Below are 20653 nucleotides of genomic sequence, written 5' to 3'. Positions count from 1 at the left end.
ATTGTCTAATATGACCAGCTCCACCCTGATATCAGGGGTGGCCAGATGCCCTCCCTAAACAGACACTACTATTAGGTAAGAGATAGATTTCCTCCCAGAAATTGAGGGCAAAGGCCAACTTCTCTTTGTCCAAGGCAAAAATTTTTACTATGCATTGGATTTAATAGTAATTCTATGTTTGTCTATGTGAGGAACCAGCAGACTGAATTCCACAGTGTCTGAGCCGTTTTGGATTCCCATGAACATTGTATGACAGTTCAAGTTGCTCCAAATCCTTGCCAACACTTGCTAATATATGTTTGTTTTTTAGTCATCCCAGTGGATGTGAAGTGCCATCTCATTATAATATTGATTTGCATTTTCCTAAAATCTAAAGATCTTGAGCATCTTTTCATGTGCTATTTTGACATTTGTAAACCTTGTTATATATCTTATTTGACTTTTTGTTACTGAGTTGTAAGAGTGCTATAGAAATTCTGGATACTAGACTGCTATCAGATATTTGATTTGTAAAGCTTTTCTCTTATTTTGTAGGCTTTTTATTCACCTTATTAATAATTTATCTGAAGAAGGAGATTATCCCTGAGCTAATATCCATGCCCATCTTTTTATAATTTATATGTGGGACACTGCCACAGCATGACTTAATAAGTGGTGTGTAGGCCCCTACCCAGGATTTGAAGTAGCTAACCCCAGGCCACCAAAGCAGAGCGTTGAACTTATTAACTGCTGTGCCACTGAGCAGGCCGCTTGATAATGTTTTGTGATGTGTAAATATTTTAAATTTCAAGGAGTCCAATTTATCTATTTTTTCCTTTTGTGGCTTATACTTTTGTTCTCATATCTAGGAATCCATTACCAAATCCAAGGCCATGAAAATGTACCCCTGTTTTTCTTCTAAGTGTTTTATAGTTTTTGCTCTTGCATGTAGGGATTTGTTCCGTCAATGCAGTTTAGCAATTACCATTCTAAAGATAGAAGAGATAACTTGAGATTTTCTTTGAGCCAAGCTGATGATTATAACCTGGGAAGGCAGTTTCCACACAGGAAGAAAGTATTCCAGAGAAGCATTGTTTTCAGTACAGTTTTATACCTTTTTAGAACTAAGAACACACATTAAACATGCCCAGGATACATATTCATCAAAGTTTCAAGGAGGTATTCAGTTGCAAATTAGCAGGACAACATGACCTTGATGTACAGGAAAAGGAATATATCCTGAGTAGTACTGATACAGGTGTTACCCATACTGGTGTTGTAGGAGGGGAAGCATGTATTCTTATCTTCAAAGAGTGCATTCTTCTACTTTCATTATTAAAGCAGATGTACAATGTGTATTTGATAGGTCATAAGTCAAGCTTCTATACTTCAAGCTGAATCAGTTTTAAATGAGAATAACTACCTCATATACTTCAATATGTGAAAATTTCTGGTCCATTCAATTTTGAGTCAATTGTTCTGTGTGGTATGTAGGTGTACAACCTCATTATTATTATTTTTTTTTTGAGGAAGATTAACCCTGAGCTAACATCTGCCACCAATCCTCCTCTTTTTGCTGAGAAAGATTGGCCCTGAGCTACAAAATCCATTCCCGTCTTCTTCTGTTTTATACGTGGGACACCTGCCATAGCATGGTTTGATAAGCAGCATGTAGGTCCACACCTGAGATCCGAACCAGTGAACTCTGGGTTGCCAATGCTGAACATGCAAACTTAACTGCTGCGCCACTGGGCTGGACCCCAACCTCATTATCTTACATGTGAATTTCCAGTTGTCTTGGCACCGCTTATTAAAGAAACTATTCTTTCCCCATTGAATGTCCTAGGAAGCCTGTTGAAAATCAATGTTCCATAGATATGTGGGTTTATTTCTGGATTCTCAATCCTATTCCTGTACTTTGAATATTTATCCTTTTCCTCGTACTATGCTGTAGTTTTGTGGTTAAGTTGTAAAATCAGGAATTGTGAATCCCCCAAATTTGTTGTCTTTCAAGTTTGCTTTAGCTATTCAGTCCCTTAGATTTCCTTATGAATTTGCGGATCAGTTTCTATTTCCACAAAATTCCCTTGGGAATTTTGATAAGGATTGCATACCACAAATTGTGGTAGTATTTCCAGTTTAACAATATTAAGTCTTCCAAGCTATTGTAGAGGACGGAAACTTTACCTCTACCCATTTTAATTTTTCAGTTTGAGCTTTTTAACAAAAAGACATGTTAACGAGAAAAACAGTTAATTAATGCATACAATGCACATCACATAGGAGAAAACTCAACATAGAGAAACTCAAAGGGACACATTAGAACTGTGGCTTAGGTAGCATCTTCAAGAAGGAACAATAAATTTAGAGAGAAATGACAAGACAAAGGAAAGCTGTTTTTGGCTTTGTAAGGCAGCAAAATCTTGGAAGGTAAGTAAATGGATGGAAAGCGATTGAGTAAGGTTTGTTTACAAATGTCTTTGGTGCCTTTGAGCTGGTAAGAGTCTGTCTCCAGTAAAAGAAGAATTAATATCTTGCCTTTTAGGAGAAAAAGGGAGACTAGAGAGAGCTTTTCCTGCATTTGCTGCCTCCTACTTGCCTTCAACTCAAAATAATGTTTATGTAAAAGGCATATTTTAGGATAATATAATCTGGTTTCCTTCACTATGAACACACAATACCTTTTCATTTATTTAGCTGTTCTTTCATTTGTTTCAGTAGTGGTTTTTAGTTTTCAGTGTACAAGTCTTTCACCTCCTTGTTAAGTTTTCTAGGTATTTCATTCTGTTAGGTGCTACTTAAGTGGAATTATTTTCTTAATTTCTGTGAAGATTGCTCATCTCTGCCTTATAGAAGCACAACTGATTTTTTCCCGCTTATTTTGTACCATGTAACTTTGCTGAATTTGTTTATTGGTTCTATTAGTTTTTTGTTGTCATTAATTCTTTGGGAGATATAAATATATATATATATAGATATAGATGTATCCTATGAATAGACATAGTTTAACTTGTTTCAAACTTGGATGCCTTTCGTTTCTATTTTTAGCCTAAGTACACTGGCTAGAACTTCCAGTACAAAAAGGCCAGGAGTGGTGAAAGTTGCATCCTTGTCTTCTTCCTCATCTTAGTAGAAAGCTTTCAGTCTTTAACCATTTCTTATGCTACTGGTGGAATTTCATGAACAGCTTTTATTAGTTTCGTAATAGGCTTTATTAGCTTGATAAAGTTCCCTACTAGTCATAGTTTTCTGAGCGCTTTTATCGTGAGAGAGTGCTTGAATATGTCTAATGCTTTCCCTGTGTCAATTGAGGTGATCACGTGGTTTTATTCCTCTGTTCTCTTAATGTTACAGTGCACTGATTGGTTGTTTATGTTGAACCAGACTTAACTTCCTGGAACAATCTCACCAGATCATGTTATATAATCCTTTCAGTATGCTATTGGATTCAGTTTGCTAGTCTTTTGTTGAGGATTCTACCAAACATTTAAGGAATCATTGATATCAGTCCTTCTTAAAGTCTTCCAAAAAGTAGAGGGAAAACTTCCAAACTAATTTTCTGAGCCCAACATTACACTGATACCAAAGCTATACAAAGATACCACAATAAAAGCATAGGCCAATATCTCTGATGAACATAGATAAATATTTATAGATGCAGTTCCTCAGGTGTAGTGTTTCTGAGACTGCTGAGTGTCGCTTGTCCTTGATTTTCCTCTGTGCTGTATGAGGTCAGCTTCAATGACATCAAGCTTTTCTAAAGAAGTATTTACAGGGTTGTTCTATGATTGCCTCTTCTTCATTTACAAAAGAGAACCATAACCTCAGAAGCACCATAATGATGGTGAGCCACAGATAGGGAGAAACCTGAGCCCCTATAATATTATAAGGAGCAGAGCCATGAATGTTCAGGAATGCATTTTTGGTCTTGCTTTAGTGAGAAATAATCATCTACTTCATCAAGTCACTGGTAAATTTGATTTGTCTTTAAAAGCACTGTGGAAAGTGTTACCAAAATTAGTGATCATCTTTTTCATAAACTGATATTTTTAGAAAACATATGATCCAAAATTTTTTTCAAGGTTCAATAGTAAATATGAACATCTGAGAGCACTCTACTTACATTTAAAAGGCCAATGCAAATTGTTTTCTATTAATAAAATCAATAGAAATGAATAGTGTGAATAGAAAATCACTTTTACAATATATTACTAATTAACAAAGAAAAAATAAACAATGTGGCTTATTGTGTAGGCAGCTCTATATTTAGAAACACGGGAAGATAAAAATACCTTCATAATAGAAAAATAAATTAAACATGAATTAATAATTGCTCTCTCTAGCTATTGTTTTATAGACACTTTTTCCCTTGCCCATTTCTGTTTTCTACATCCATGTAAAGTTAAGATATATAAAATCTTGTTTATTTTTCTTAAGATTAATTGAGCAAACTTGATAATACAAATGCCCCAGGAGAACTTTGGGAAAATAATATACACCGAAGATGTCACACCGGACAATGTTATGTCTAATTACTAGAATTGCAGTCTTCAACACAATCCTTCAATGATATTCTCTAGTCTTTACATCCCTAAGGTCTTGATTTATATATTTGCAACACAGTTTGCTGCTAGAATTTAGTTTTCAGATGTGATCTTATATCTGATATCTCTGAGTTTTCCTAATATGTTGGAAAAAACGTAACTTATAGGAAACATTTAATGAAATATTCTTGGGACTCCTACTACTGTTTTCAGATCTGTTTCTATTAATCAAATACCAAGCAGGAACAGTCCTGGATTTCCTTAACATTAGCAGAGAATTCTTCAGTAAATGACTCACTCAAGTGCTTCTGTATTTAGGTGAGTTGATTTAGTCTTCTTTTATTTACTTTAGAAGGGATATAGAGGCTCCCAGGAATCATTGCAGTAGATAAATACATGTTTGGAACAGTGTCCACAAATCCACTTAGTTTGACTAGGAGAGGGCTTATGGTGTTATATTCTGATTCCTTTTTTCTTTCAAATGATATTCATCCTGGTTTTCTCATTGGGGGGCCACAATGTAGCCTGCAATGAAATAAACATTTTGGAAAATAGACAATAATAAAAAAAAAATGGGCCTTGTATTCACGCTTCTTATGATCTCTAAGGAAAAAAGTGACAATAACCATGTTTGGAAATGACAAGATACAGCATATGGAATTGTGAGTTATAAATATTAAGTATGTATGTGTACAAAACAGAAGAAACAATGAGAATGTTTATAATAGTAGGTTATAAAATAAAACATTATAAGTGTGAGAATAAAATGGGACAATAAACTATAAACAAATGAGCATGTGCTATGTAGCTGAACTTGCCAAATCCGCCATGACTAAAAAAGAATGTGTTAAATGTTAATGAGGTTGAATTTATAGATACAAGAATTTTTGGAAAAGCAAGGATGAACAATGTAAATTTCATGTATTAATTAATAAAAAGTATTTGGCATCTTAAAATTCATTGGTTCTCAGCTAAATTAATCATGGAAAATTGTTCTGGCAATGTTGCATAGAACATTTTAAATTGAAGGAATGTGATAGGGAAATATGTCCATAATCTATCTTTCCAGTGGCTAGATTTATATTAAGCATTTTTACAGAGGAAGGATCTGCCATGGGAGTGATTTTTGGAAAATAACTTTCCTATGGGCCAAAGCATGTGGGAATCAGAGAAAACTATAGTGTAATGAAAAAATCTGTAGGAGAATGGGGAATACTTATTATGCATCTTAGATGAAGTGCCCAAAGAAATCCTACATTGTTTGTGTTGTGTGGATTCTCTAGGAAAGAATTTCTACATTGTATTCCCAAATGACCCCACCTGTTGACAGGTGTCCATGCTTGGGCCTGATTTTCACAACCAAGTAAGGTTTTTGAAATCATATCAACTACGCATAAATCCAATAAATAAGAAAGCTGGATATCTGCTGTGCATCACATCACATCTTACAGCTTTTAATTTCATTATCAAAATACCTATTTCCTTTCTAGTAACTTAGATTTTGTATTATTACCATGCTCATTTTACTGTTGAATAAATACCTACTGGCATCAGGTAATATTCAAGAAATATTATGGTGCACTATTTGAGGTGGGTCTGTATCCTGACACTGGTCCTTGGAAAAGATTTAAACTTAATTTTTCCTGCAACTTGAAACTTACATGCATCATCCAGTATTTTCATAGTTCTATTATTTGTCACTTACCCAACTTACAAAATTTACCACATTGGAAAATGAAGATCTTTTTGTTCAATATTGTTTCAACTATTATCACTGAAGACACAGCACATATTTTGTTGTGAACACCTCCTGAAGAATAATGCAATACGCCATCAATAATAACATTTAACTATTTTAAAAATTAGTTCAACATGAGTGAAAAGATTAGAATACTTCTACAGCACAGGACCAGAATGTATTGAGACCATTGTGTTACTAAGAGTCAGAAGGGCACTGAAAAGAACGTAGTACAAGTAAGAAAGTATTAAATTGATCATTTTGTAAGAATGTTACCATTTTAAAAAATTTTTAAGAGATGTAAGTTAATTATCTCACAGCTTAAGAGGTGAGGCAGGGAAGAAATTGTAGAAACTCATAATATACATTTCCTCCAATACAACTATTTTTACTAAGCCGAGATTGAACCACGTTAGATTGCCCCTTCTCATTATGTCAGCTGCCTATGATGAAAAAGTATTGTTATTTGAAATATATTGGGATCTACTCTCATTTTTATTCTTCCTGTCTTAACTTTGTTTTTGATTATTCCACTCACACAAAATCCTTATTCACTGTGTAATAATCACATAAGAAAAGACGACCTTTTGAAATAATGTAACAGTGGAATGTAGCATTTTTAGCATCACCCTTAATAGAGATCCATTGAGCCTCTCAACTTCTTCTATTCTTCTTTTCTCTTTTCTTCTATTCTCTTCTATTCTCTTACCAATTTCAAATTTTGGTTCTTACTTCTCTGGGTCAACTTTCATCTTTTATCCACAGGAACCAAGAAAATCAGAGTGGTGGAGTCACCTTTGTTCTTTTGGGCTTCTCAGAATACCCAAAACTCCAGTTGCCTCTGTTTCTGGTATTCCTGACCATCTACACAGTCACTGTGCTGGGAAACCTAGGCATGATTGTGATTATCAAGATCAATCCCAAACTCCACACCCCCATGTACTTTTTCCTCAGCCACTTATCCTTTGTTGATTTCTGTTACTCTACCATAGTCACACCCAAACTATTAGAAAACTTGGTTGTGGAAGACAGAACCATCTCCTTCACAGGATGCATCATGCAATTCTTCTTTGGATGTATTTTTGTGGTGACAGAAACATTCATGTTGGCAGCAATGGCATATGACCGATTTGTGGCAGTTTGTAACCCTCTTCTCTACACAGTTGTAATGTCTCAGAAGCTTTGTTTTTTGTTGGTGTCTGCATCCTACTCTTGGGGTATAGCCTGTTCTTTAATATTCACATGCTTTTTGTTGACCTTATCCTTTTGTGGTAATAACTTCATAAATAACTTTGGCTGTGAGCATGCTGCCATAGTTGCTGTCTCCTGCTCAGATCCATACATTAACCAGAAGATCATGATAGTCTCTGCCACATTCAATGAAATAAGCAGCTTAATAATCATCCTTACTTCATATGTTTTCATTTTTATCACTGTCATGAAGATGCCTTCAACTGAGGGACGCCAAAAAGCCTTCTCCACATGTGCCTCCCACCTGACCACCATTACCATTTTCCATGGGAGCATCCTTTTTCTCTACTGTGTTCCTAACTCCAGAAGTTCATGGCTCATGGTCAAAGTAGCCTCTGTCTTTTACACAGTGGTCATCCCAATGCTGAATCCCCTGATCTACAGCCTCAGGAACAAAGATGTGAAAGATATAGCCCACAAGTTAGTCAATACTAAATTGTTGTGTGATGAATTATAAAAATAGAAATGTTCTTTGTTTCTTTTGAAAGTAGTGGATAGAGTTGTTCTATAGCAAAGCAGTACACAAATCTACGATAACCTTGTAGTTGACGGTCCAATATCTATTTGTTCTAATGTTTAGTAAAATAACATTACAAATAATACTAGGTATAAAACCATAGACTACTTAAACTAAGTCTTTGATTCAAAAATTGGAATATAAAGGGTTCTGTATGGTGTGTATCACAGTATGATTGCTCAGGACAGATTTCAGTTCAATTTAAGTCATTTGGGATTTTTGAGAAGATATGAGGGATTATTGGCTACAATGAGGAAGTATACTTCTTAATATAAAAGTGGTACATTAAGAGCTGTTCAATGTAAAACCCTAAATATCTAAAAAAATTATATTTAGTTCCGTAAGAAACATCTTAGCACTGGAAGAGTCACAGACAAGCATAAATAAATAAGGAATATATTACCCTATAAAAAGTTCCAAATATGATGTAAATTATAATTGGTAGTATAATCAAATATATAATATTTTATTTCCATGCACTAGCACAAGAAAATGGTACATGTGTTGGAAATATGGCCCATCACTCTAGTTTTTCCATTTATGTCAAGGTGGTTGTATATTTCATTGATTGATTGATTTGTTTATTGAAATTTTATTGAGGTAATTTTAATTTATTTGTTACAATAAATAATATAGAGAGATCTTGATGTGCTTTACCCAGTTTCCCTGATGACAGTACAATACAGCAACCAGGATATTGATAATAAAATGCATCAATCTTATTCAGGGACCAGTGATTTACTTACAAAAACCAAACAGTCTTGAACTCCATTGGGATGCAGCAATAACAATCCTTTTGAATCAGTGACTTGACAGAGGTCGCTCTGCTGATACCAACTGGGTCACTTTAGTGTCAACACTGAGCTCACCAGATGAACTAACCTTCAATCTACAGGCCTGCTTGTATACCATCTTTATTGGACCATTTAGCTACTGGTCTGTGTTGAATGCTGAATCACAGTAATGTATGCCCAACAAAAGAACATATTTCAAGCTCCTGTTTGAGTCTCACCTGCTATTATTTTATGAATCAAAGGAAAACACATGGCTAGGCCCGAAGTCAAAGTGTGAGAATGTTACCTACCTCTTGGAGAACTGTAAAGTTACAAGTCAATGGTCAGGGTTATATGGAGAAGTGTAGAGTTTGGTTCAAACTCTAGCAAAGACTGATTAAAACATTTATCTCAAGGAACACATTCTTTCTCGATAAGGCCAGATAACTCTATGGCAGATAACACATAACTCATGACTTGGACATATTTTACCAAAGCTTTCTAATAATTGATAGGTCATTGGGTTGCTTTAAGCAAATGACTGGTTTAGATCAAATATAAGAACTTGCCTTTTCTACTTGTGTCTTGCTAATCATGATTAAGCTTTACAAGCAGAGAATAGAGTGATATCCATGTGTTGTGGTTCTAATTCAACCCATTAAATGTTACTTGTTTCTCTCCATGATTTAGAGTTTTATATTCATATAGAAATTGAATGCTCTTTTCCAGAATGCTTTACATCAAATCATGTGTCTTATGTAACTTACTCTTTACGGATATACTGCAACATTCTCGATACTCAGTGAATTGCAATGGTAACAAAGAATTTACTGTAATTTTTAATTCTTTTTCAACCAGGGGATGTAAGTAAATGTTCATATCAGGTACTATGAAAACCTGTGTGTGTGTGTGTGTGTATCTGTGTGTTTGTATGAGTGTGCATAATTTAGTAAATATCTTTAAAAAAGCAAAAAGTATTTAGGAGGTTTGAGCATGCATCATGGAATATTTGGTATATTCAGTAAGGTTTATAGGGTAAATATTAGAATATATTATTCTTAAATATTGATTTTGAAGTTATACTTGTAATTGTATACTTGTAATTTGAAGTTATAACTTGTAATTGGGTACTCCGGTTTTCTGTCTTGTAATGGAAAGTAAAACAAAAGCATGAAGCTGGCCCCACAATGTAGTGGTTAATTTCGGTGTGCTCCATTTTGGCTGCCTGGGTTCACAGACGGATCCGGGGCATGGACCTATGCTATTCGTCAGCCATGCTGTGAAGGTGACCCATATATAAAATAGAGGAAGGTTGTCACGGATGTTAGCTCAGGGTGAATCTTGCTCAGCAAAACAAAAACAAAAAAATAGTAAACAGTTGCAAAATCCTTTTAGAACAGGATGTTCTTTTATTTTTGTAAACACTCTTGAATGAGAAGTTGATTTACACAAATGTAATGCAAAATTCTTTTCAAAAACTCTTAGGTTATGCTTTCAGCCTAAAAGTAGACATTTTAAGTCTACAGCTAAATGTATGTTACATAATGTGTTAGTTCACTAATGGTTCTAGTAAATGTTGGTTTTAGTTTACTATTTTTCCTACTAATGAATTTATATGATGCTCTTCTTTTGAAATTTTGGATGTAGTATGTATGAATGTGGCTGTTTTTCCTTGAAGTCCTGTGTCAAGACAGGTCAATAATTAGGACTATTTTCTTTCCTAACTAATTTGTGTCCTAGAGGAATAGGTACAAGAATCACATAGATGGATTTAAAACATCAGGACTATGGTCTCTATGGCTGAACTGAAGAATACAGCTAGATCTATAGACAAGATGGGGGTAAATAGCATATAGCCCCTCTCCCAACTCCCAGCTGAAGAAATGCATATTCAGGCTATAACAAACAATAAGCCTAAATGGTTGAATGTAAAAATATGTACAATAATGTTAAATGTGTTTCCATAAAAATACATGTGCCAAAACTTAAGCAAAATAAAGAGATTAAAGAGCATATCATATCAACTATAATGAAGTTGGAGTCATTGGAGTAGATGTGACTGTCATTTTTTCATGATTTTAAGAAGTATCGCCTCTATACAAAGGTAAATTATTTTTAAGACATAAAGATCCACATGTTAATGATTGAGAAGAAATTATATTCTAAGTTGCAGAAGAGGAAGTTTCTTCTAATTATTTTGTTTGTAGTTCATGACAAAAGACTCTGTCAGGATTCTCCAAGGCCTATGTCCCCAAGGTCAGGTACTTAGACATAAAACAAACACCCTGATCATGGAGTATAGGATCCAGGTCTGTCTATTCCTCAAGGACATGTCTATGCTTCCTCCAAAATTTCTTGACAGTTGCAAAAATTATGTTTCTTGGTATCTTTATTAAGTAATGTTTTGCAAGAACCATCAACTGTCTAACTAAACGATTGGGAAAATCTAGAAAAAATCAATTTTGAGTCAATATTTTATTCAGTTTATTAACACTAGCAAGGAAGCCTTCAAGAAAAAAAACAGATACATCAGGAATATCTGACTTTTGGTGAGTTGATTCTACCTGGGATCCTCTTTTCATTCTGAAGTGAGGGATACAGGAATCTAGCAAATTTTTGACAAGAGAAACCTACATGAGCTAAGAGCAATATCTACTTAGTTCATGGTTATAATCAACAGGCTAAATTCTACATTCATTGTTCCCAGGACCATTGTCCTGAACTCGAAATATGTCTATTTTAAGCACATTCAGTGTCATGGAAGAAATGTTAATAAGTCTTATTCTAAAGAAATTATATTCTTCAGGGAAAAGGCTAACACACAGACATACACACACACCCACATGCACACAAACACATACCCATAAAAATAGCAAAATATGTGAGCCATTGTACAAACGTTGTGATGATATGAGTGGGAAAATAATAGAGTAAGAGAAAAGACATGTAGATTACCCAGCGATGTTTTCTTGGGAGAGTTACGTAGTAACTCATGAATGATGGCACAGTGTAAAAGGACAAGTGTAGAAGTGCCATTTCAGAGGCATAGACAGTGGAAGATTAGAAGATACAAATGGCTTGTTTTTGTACAATAAAGTTTTTAAATACTGTTGTGAATGAAGCAGTATGGTAGTGACAAAGGGATGTGATTATATATATATATTCCTGGAGATACTATAGAAATCCAGGCTGAAGATTTTCAATTTGATTTGTTTAGTATAAAATATCTTCACAAACCCCTACCCTATTGCATTCCAGGCTGAGTGAGAGTAAACAGAACTTAATCTTACAGATTGGACAGTAGTTTAGCAGCATAGTTGGGAATCTTATATCCAGATGAGTGGATAGTTGGTAACAGTGGAAATGAAGAGGAAGGACATTTTGACTATTTCTCTTTTTTTCATTTTTCCAAGATTGCCTTTTCCACAGTCAAAGACATAAGCTGGCACAAAGAAAGTCAGGGAGGACAAGATGGGATTAGGAAAGCAAGGGAAAAATGAAGATTATATATAAGTGGATTAAAAATGGATACAATTGTGAGTCCCAGATTGAGTGAAATATCTGAAATTAGAAGGAGTCCAGGATATGAGAGTCTTTTAAAAATAGCTTCCCAAATTTGCTCTGCAAACTTTTTCAAGACTTGGAACTGATGCTGTTTTCTTGGAGATCAACAGCATTAAAGAATCAAGATGGAAGGGACCTGATATTTGTGGAGGCTTTAGCTAAGTGTGGGATTTATTCTCAGATATTTTAAAGTCAAACCTCATTTAAGATGTTCACTCTAAATATTAAATGATCTAGCATGGTTTTGTTATCCACATTTTGTAGATGATAAAATTGAGGCTCATAAAATTAAACAACTTGTTAAAACTACATAAGTAATGAATGACAGAGGGTGAATCTGAACTAATGGGATCTGCTTCCAAAGTCCATGTTCTTTACAAAATGGCATGATGTGATGGCGCTTTTTCTCCATCCATTCAAATCTCATCTCTGAATGAGGAGAAAAAAATGGTTGATATTAGAATTTTATAAGAAAGTTTCAGATAAGAAAAAATAAATGGGATGCTTATTTTCTTTTTTCTGTGCTGTTAACAAAGAAGTAGTTTATTCATTCAAACTCAATTATACCCTCAGGTACCAAGCTAAGTTAGTTAAACACAATACTCTAACTACTTTGATAAAATTATCGCCATAACATTATCTTAACAATTATTATCTTATTAATTCATTTTTAGTACCTGTTTTACTTGTAAACTAATAAATAAACAACGTGAGCCTGGCTCTCAAATGATTGTGAGATGGGTGAGGAAGTGTTACATTCATTATCAGTGATCTTTAACTCTTCCGGATTGTTAAGACTCCTTGTGATTATTCGACTTAAAGTTGGTGTTGAGTACAACATGTTGAACAGAACCTGCATAGTGTTTAAAAGTGGAGGTAAAAGAACATTTAACAAAAATTTAACAAATAGCCCAAATAGCAAGGAGAATGGAATGGGCAATGATAATTGGTAATACTGAAGGAAGCTGAAGAAATGGCAAAGGCAATTGAGGTAGACAGAGCGGCCTGAGTAAAAACAAGAAACAACGTGGTCAGCAGTCAAGCTGCCTAGAATGGAAGATCATGCAAGGAGCAAGAGGAGAATAAAAGAATGAAACAATGCATGAGATTTAATAATAAATGCACAATCCTCAACTTTGTCTGAAAACTTCAATTGCATATGCATGGGATTTGTTACTGGTAAATCATAGACAAAGTTTGGCGAGGCAGTAAATTGACCTAACACTGTTCAAATATTTGACTGCAAATGCTCAGTTAGACATTAATATTAGAAAGGTAGTGAATAACAGCAGATTGCTGAGTTCCATGTTGCTTGGCCTGAAAGGAAATTCCTGAGAAGATATGTTTAGTTCTAGTTTCAGTATCAGCTCAGAAGGGTCAGCGCTATACCCAAAACATTGAGTAGATCCTCTGGAATATTTAGAAACCAGTGTGAGGAAGAAAATGGAAAACACACACATACATGAAACCAACAGTAAAAATATTTACCTAGAAAGAAAGAGCAAGAGATTAATTTTAAGTATCTTCAAATATTTGAATGTCTATAACATAAAAGGGTGTTAGATTTAATTTCTGTGAACTCCAGAGATAGATTTAGACCCATTTGGATCTGGAAAGCACCAGAAAATACATTAAGAAGAATACTGGTTAACAGAAATTTTCAACATAGAATTGACTATGATGGTCTCTGCTTTGCTAAGTTTCACTTACAGTTTGAAAAGGGATCATTAGCTGCAAAGGATGGAGCCTTAATGTAAGGAGGAGCAGCAGAAGTATTGCTAATGAAGACTGAACACAAGGTGAATGAGAATATTCAGGAATGATATGCTTTTTAACTGTGCCAAGTCTTGTCTTAATCTTGGTTTAGAATCTTTCAAGAAGATCTTAGTTTCTAACATGATCTAACAATTCCAGGGATTCTTTCCAATCTAAGTTCTAGAATCTTTGCTGATAGAATGCATTCATCTAGTTTTCTTTCTTTCCTACTTTCTGGTAGCAGATTGTAGCTCAAAATTTTTAACTTGCAGAGATGTGATCCAATGAAAGCAATCTAAGTTACCAAAATAGAGAAGCCTTTTTTATCTACACATGTGACTAAATACATGCAGTTCACAAAAGGTCAACCCACTCTTCCATGTAATGGAAAATGTGGTTGCACAGCTGATGGTTTTTGCCTGGGGTTAGTGGTAGATTTGATTACAGGCTGTTGCTTGTTGCAAACAAAGCCAAAATCGGTGCCACTTCATAGATGGGTTTAAGACAGCACTGTTATACTTGTTACAGCTCCACATTCATTTCCAGACTCAGGGTTTCTTAGGTTTAATCATGTGAAATTCCTAATATTTAAATTCTTTTTGGTTTACAAAAGTGAAATATTTATATTTTTGAAGCTTACACATTTTTTCATTCCTCATTGGCCACCACACCTAAGTTTGTCACTTCAAAAAAGATTTTTGTGTATTGTTGTAAGAGATATTTTTTTAGTACTACTTGTTTGTTTTATAATCGCTAACAAATAAGCATATTTTTTTCTTTTTAATACAGTATGCAATATAAACAGACTGCATAACCAACAAAAGATATTCAATGTGAAACTTTCAAGAAGATCTCTAAAACTCTTCCTCAGAAGACAGTTTTAAATCATTGAGCATTTTGAGCCTTTAGTGAACATACAGTGGGTATGTAATTGAGAAAACTTAATTATCAGTGGAACTTTTGTCCAGACTAATTAAAGATCATTTCAAGTAGATATTCTATGAGTCCTTGATAATGGGATATACCTGGAATACACAAACATTCAATCTATCAATACAGAATTGTGAATGTCTGATGATACATTTTTCCCCAAAGAAATTTACTATTTTTTTAATGTAAAAGTGTTTCATTTCCCAAGGCCACTTCTGCCATGATCATATGACTACTATGATCTATTTGACATTTTTCTGATTTCACTCCATGTTTACTTTGTTCTCGTATAGTTATATTTTATCATAGGATATTCAATGCTCTAAATAGCACACACATTTATAGATCGCTTATAAAATAATACTATTGATGAGTACTAGTTTTTTCTTGTTTTCCAGATGAGGAAACTAAAGTACTGAAGGACAAAGCTAACTGTCCATAATCAAAAACTAAGTTTTCAAGCAAGACTCCAAAGTAGAGCAGAACACTCACAAATGCACAGTGACTGCATTGCATTCAACAGTTTACGTGGAACTTTGCTGAGTTCCTCTTACCCTACCTTCTCAAGTTAAGCTGATCAGGTTTTTTTTTTTTTTCCCTTTCCTTTTTCCTTTTTTTTTAAATCGGAGCCATGGTACTAGATGAGGGAAATCAGATCTCTGTGGCCATTTTCGTCCTCCTGTGCTTCTCAGAATACCTACACCTTTGATCACCCCTCTTCCTAGTGTTCTTGACCATCTACACAGTCACTCTGGTGGGGAACCTGGGCATAATTGTGTTCATAAGGATCAATCCCTAACTCCACACACTCGTACTTTTTTCTTAGCCATTTATCTTTTGAGGGAATTTGTTATTCCAGTGTATTCATACTCAAACTGCTAGAAATCTTGGTCGTGGAAGACAGAACTATCTCCTTCAAAGGATGCATAGTGCAACTTTTCATTGGCTGCACATCTGTGATTACAGAAATGTTCATGTTGGCAGTGATGACCTATGACCAGTTTGTGAATGTTACTAATCCTCTTCTCTACACAGTCACTGTGTCTTAGAAACTCTGTACTCTCTAGGTAGCTGGGACCTACACATGTGGTGGAATATATTCCATGATAATCACATATTCTCTTTTGGAATTATCCTTTGTGGTTCTAATACCATAAGTCACTTCAGCTGTGAGTATTCTGCCATCCTCTCTTTATCCTGTTATGACCCCTACTTTAGTCAGACGACATGTTTAGTTATTTCTATATTCAGTGAGGCTTGTAGCCACCTGATTATCTTCTTCTCCTATCTTGTCATGATTGTCACAATCATCCAGATGCCTTCTACTGGTGGACTCCAAAAACCCTTCTCCACCTGTGCTTCCCAGCGGGCTTCCATCATCATTGTCCATGAGATCATCCTTCTTCTCTACTGTGTGCCCAACGCCAAAAGCTCCTGGCTCCTGGTCAAAGTGGGCATTGTGTTTTTTACACTCATCATCCCCATGCTGGACCCCCTTATCTACAGCCTTAGAAATGAAAATGTGAGAGTGATGGCCAGGAGTTTAATCAACTCCAAACTGCTTTCTCATTCAATATAACTCACGTGAATATATTTATTTATGTTGTACTTACATCCAACAATTTTTCATATATATTTTTGATGCTTTATTTTAAGTAAGTATACGATTATGTTTTAAATCAATTAAATATTGCACTTTCCGTGTTTTTGGTGGTCAGGACACTCTGAATTAATGTAGAAATAATCCATTCTAACACACTTAATCTCAGCTGGTTTCAGAAAAGAAAACGTATTTCAAAATCTTCCGGTTAGACATTATGAGAGTCAGAATGACAAAGAAGGGATATATATTTAGAGACTCATTACTTATGCTATAGTTTAAGTTGTGCTTTATAAAAGTGCTGCAAAAACACAGACAATAACTGCCTTTACTGGATCTGCACTCAGGTTCTCATAACCAATTCTTTTGACCCAGAAAGTTCTATAAAACAGAACTTTTTGTTCCTCTTACTACTTTACTGCATTCCAAGTGAAGTGAGGACCTGGGAGTTTGCATTATGAGAAATATTATCTGACTTTGAGCACATTCTGAAAATATTAACTACTGTCCATATGTACCACTTATTTTTGAGTATCAATGTAATATTTTATTCATTAGAACGTTTTGAAAATAATACTGAATAATAAGGAAAAGTTTAACTTATTTCTAAGAAGACATATCCATTTCTCAGAGATAAAAAGACTGATATTAATAAAATATAATTTTCAATCATCCATTCTCAACAGTAAACTCTTCCCACCTATAATTTTCTTTGTATCAGTACATGACATCCACAACTACTCAGTTGCTTAAACAAGAAAAGGAGAAGGCATTATTTATTTTGATTTACTATTCTGTAGACTCTCTCAAGGTTCTGTCAGTCTGTTGTATTGTTTCTGTCCCCAAAATGGAAATATGTGTTCATGTTTTCTGAGTTATCATTGTCATTAAGGGAGTTTTTAGTAGTTAATACCAAATTAATATACTTCCCACATTTCTTAACCTTATATAAGGCAGGAATCTCAGATAATCTGTAGTGATTTTTTAAAAATATAAAACCATTTATTTTACTTATCAGCTTAGAATTGTACAATAGTTTTTATTACATTTATTATTTTAATCTAACTCTTTGCAAAATGTAGGATCTGCTTAATTCTCTGGCTTCATCATTTTAGATTTAAACCTTCTGAAACATATTTTTCAAACAAACATCCATGTAACTCTCAAGTAGATCAATACATAGAACACGAGTACCCCAGAGTCAATTATTGGCCCTTTCCTCCCTCTCTCAGCAAGTCAAAGGGATGGATTTTATCCAAATGATGCAGTGGCTTTTCTATATAGATTTGATATCTACCTACGCCTCTCAAAACTACAAATTAATATTCCTTCTTTGCAAACTTTATGTAAAGGAAATCATGCGTTCTGTATCTTGTGTATCTGACTTTTATGAATGAATGTTATGTTTTATAAATCATGTTGCATGTATTTATAGTTTATTCAATTTTGCTTCTATTATATATTTTATATTATAAATATTTCTGATTTTTCTTTATTCCATTTGGGGTGTTTCAATTTGGGGGCATGTATACCACTACACTGCACATAATTACTCTTTAGAATGAGATTTATACCCAGAAGTATTATGTATTTATTTAGATCTTAATTATTCAATATGATTTTATCAATTTAGACTCCTAAAAGGAATGTTTGAAAGTTCTAAAGTTATAATTCACTTCCTTGGCAGTGTTTAGTATTATTAGATGTTATGATTTTTACCCATTTATTTGATTTAGAATATTTCATGTGTGGTTTTAATTTGAATATTTATGATCATTGAAGTAAGGCACATTTTAACATATTTGTGGATTTTTTTTCTTTTCACAGTGACTTCTTAGGGCGGTTACCAGTTTTCATTTAAATTATTATGCCATTGTTATTATTTATTCAAAAATTTATTTCATATTATGAAAATAATCTTGGCCATTAAGTACCTTGAAAGTATTTTTGCATTTTGGCTTTACTTTTCACTCAGCTAACGTCCTCAAATAAAGAGCAAGTTTTAATTTTAACTTAGTCAAATGTATTACTTTGTAATGTTTTTCTAATTGTTGAAGATTATATTTATCTACCCTTGAGGTGTAGGAGACATTTGTCTATATCATATTCAAGGATATTTGTTGTTCTTCATATTGCTCTAGGAGTCTCCTGAAATTCACTTTTGTGGTGGTATGAGGTTTGGGTATATAGTAGATTGTTTTACTTGTTCAACATTGTTTGTTCTTTCTTCGTCTTCGTCATGCTTTTCTGTAGGCAAAGAGAGAACAATTCTAATGTGGCTTGCTTGGGACAATGGAAAGTGAATGTGTCATAAGTTCCATAATGGAAGAAGCTTTAAATGCCCCTACATGGTTTGAATCTTTCCTCCTTGAGCTTATGCATTCAACTTTGAGAAGAGCATACCACAAAATAGTGCATGTTCCTTCAGCCTGGTCCTGGAATGAGAAAACAAGGGAATTGAGCCAAACTTAACCAAACACAGCATAGCAGAGCTATGGTCAATCACCACCATTCATGGTACTACTTCGTTTTTAAGCAGATGGATATATCATTGCCACATGCTGTTTACTGAAAAAAATCCATTCTCTCCTTGTTACTCTGTAATACAATCTTGTCATAAATGAAGTGCCCATATGTGTGTTTATCAGTATAATTGTTAGCTGTTGCCACAATAACTCTGATAAAAAAAAACAGCAAGCAACCAATAGCTTAAAAGTACAATTATTTATTTTCAAACATCAGGAGGTCATCTGAAGTCGCTCTACCCTAGGCTATGAGACTAGGAATGTTTTGCTTCGCACCACAGTTCTGTGAATATAGATTGCTCCATATGTCTTTTATCATTTTTAGAATATTTGGCTATTTGTCTTGTGGAAATGTCAGAAAAGCAGTAGAACAAGTGAAAACATTCTAGATCTCTTAAAGCCTAGGCTTAGAACTGCCATACTTTCTTCTCTGCCAGCAGATCATTAAACATGTCACAGGACTGGACTCATAATCCAAAGATGAAGAAATACACTCCATCGATAATAAAGTATGTAGACTTTACAGATGCAAGGAGATGGTGGGTAACTGGACCCAATCATTCAATCTACTTCAGGCAGCTTTTTAACTCTCTATTGCATTTCATTGAAGTATTTGTCATTACTACATATTCTTAATTATTTTAGTTTGAAATAAATCAATTAGAAAATTTTTTTCATCATTTGCACTTTCATACAAACTTCAAGATTTACTTTGGTCATTTATTACATACTTTTGAAGCCTGAGCCCGCTGTGGGCTCTAACTATTATACTTATTCTTTAGATCTCCACTTTAATGCATTCTTAGCTGTAACTATGCCTTCTCTGCTTCATTAATCTATACTCCTCCATCCTCTTCACGTCTTTCTGAAATATGAGCTGGTTTTTATTTTAAACGCTGTCTTTATTAGTGTGACTTTGTTATTTGATTTATTCCTTCATTATCATTACTCTCTTTGATCAAGTTTATGATGGAGGGGAGAGGCAACAAAGATATATAGATTTTAATATATTAAAAAATCCACACTTTCTTTATCACTTCATAGGTGGATGATGGATAGATAGATAAACCTATAAGTTTATTTACTGGTAGACATGCACAAAGTTTGAAAAGTTTAAAAAATAAAAATTAATATTATCTTTGTTGTTGGCTTATCAATTCTTTTTTTATTTCTCACTATAATATCAGCTCAGTACTGAAAAGGCAACAACAGAATGGGAGAAAATATTTGCAAACCATATATCTGATAAAAGATTTATATCCAATACCTATATAAAGAACTCATACAACTCAATAGCAAAAAAAATCATAATCCAATTAAAAAGTTGACTAAGCACTTGATTTAGACATTTCTTCTAAGAAAATGTGCCGATGGCCATAGGCATATGAAAAAAATGTGTGATACCACACCAATCATAAGGGAATAACAAATGACATTCATAATTAAATATCATCCCACAAATGTCTGGGTGACTACT

At 34.1% G+C, this 20653-nt stretch overlaps 1 protein-coding gene across 1 annotated transcript; it reads left to right on the top strand.

Annotated features, from left to right (window-relative positions):
* The first annotated feature begins 1122 nt into the window (after nt 1-1122).
* LOC139040840 (olfactory receptor 5D13-like) lies at nt 1123-18909 on the top strand. The gene is made up of 2 exons (XM_070488576.1): nt 1123-1273; nt 6912-18909. The coding sequence occupies exons 1-2, from the start codon at nt 1123-1125 to the stop codon at nt 7967-7969; spliced, it is 1209 nt and encodes a 402-aa protein (XP_070344677.1). The 3' UTR covers nt 7970-18909.
* The last annotated feature ends 1744 nt before the right edge of the window (nt 18910-20653 follow it).

The sequence above is a fragment of the Equus asinus genome, chromosome 17 (genome assembly GCF_041296235.1).
Source record: "Equus asinus isolate D_3611 breed Donkey chromosome 17, EquAss-T2T_v2, whole genome shotgun sequence".
NCBI lineage: Eukaryota > Metazoa > Chordata > Mammalia > Perissodactyla > Equidae > Equus > Equus asinus.
Note: the sequence above shows the minus strand (reverse complement) of the source record. Positions and strands in the feature narration are given on the sequence as shown.

Bases quoted from the DNA above. Each gene is read 5' to 3' on its own strand.
- LOC139040840 (XM_070488576.1), top strand. From the start codon at position 1,123: ATGCCCAGGATACATATTCATCAAAGTTTCAAGGAGGTATTCAGTTGC. The intron at 1,274-6,911 runs GTATTCTTATCT...AGATCCATTGAG, and splicing joins TGTTGTAGGAGGGGAAGCAT to CCTCTCAACTTCTTCTATTC.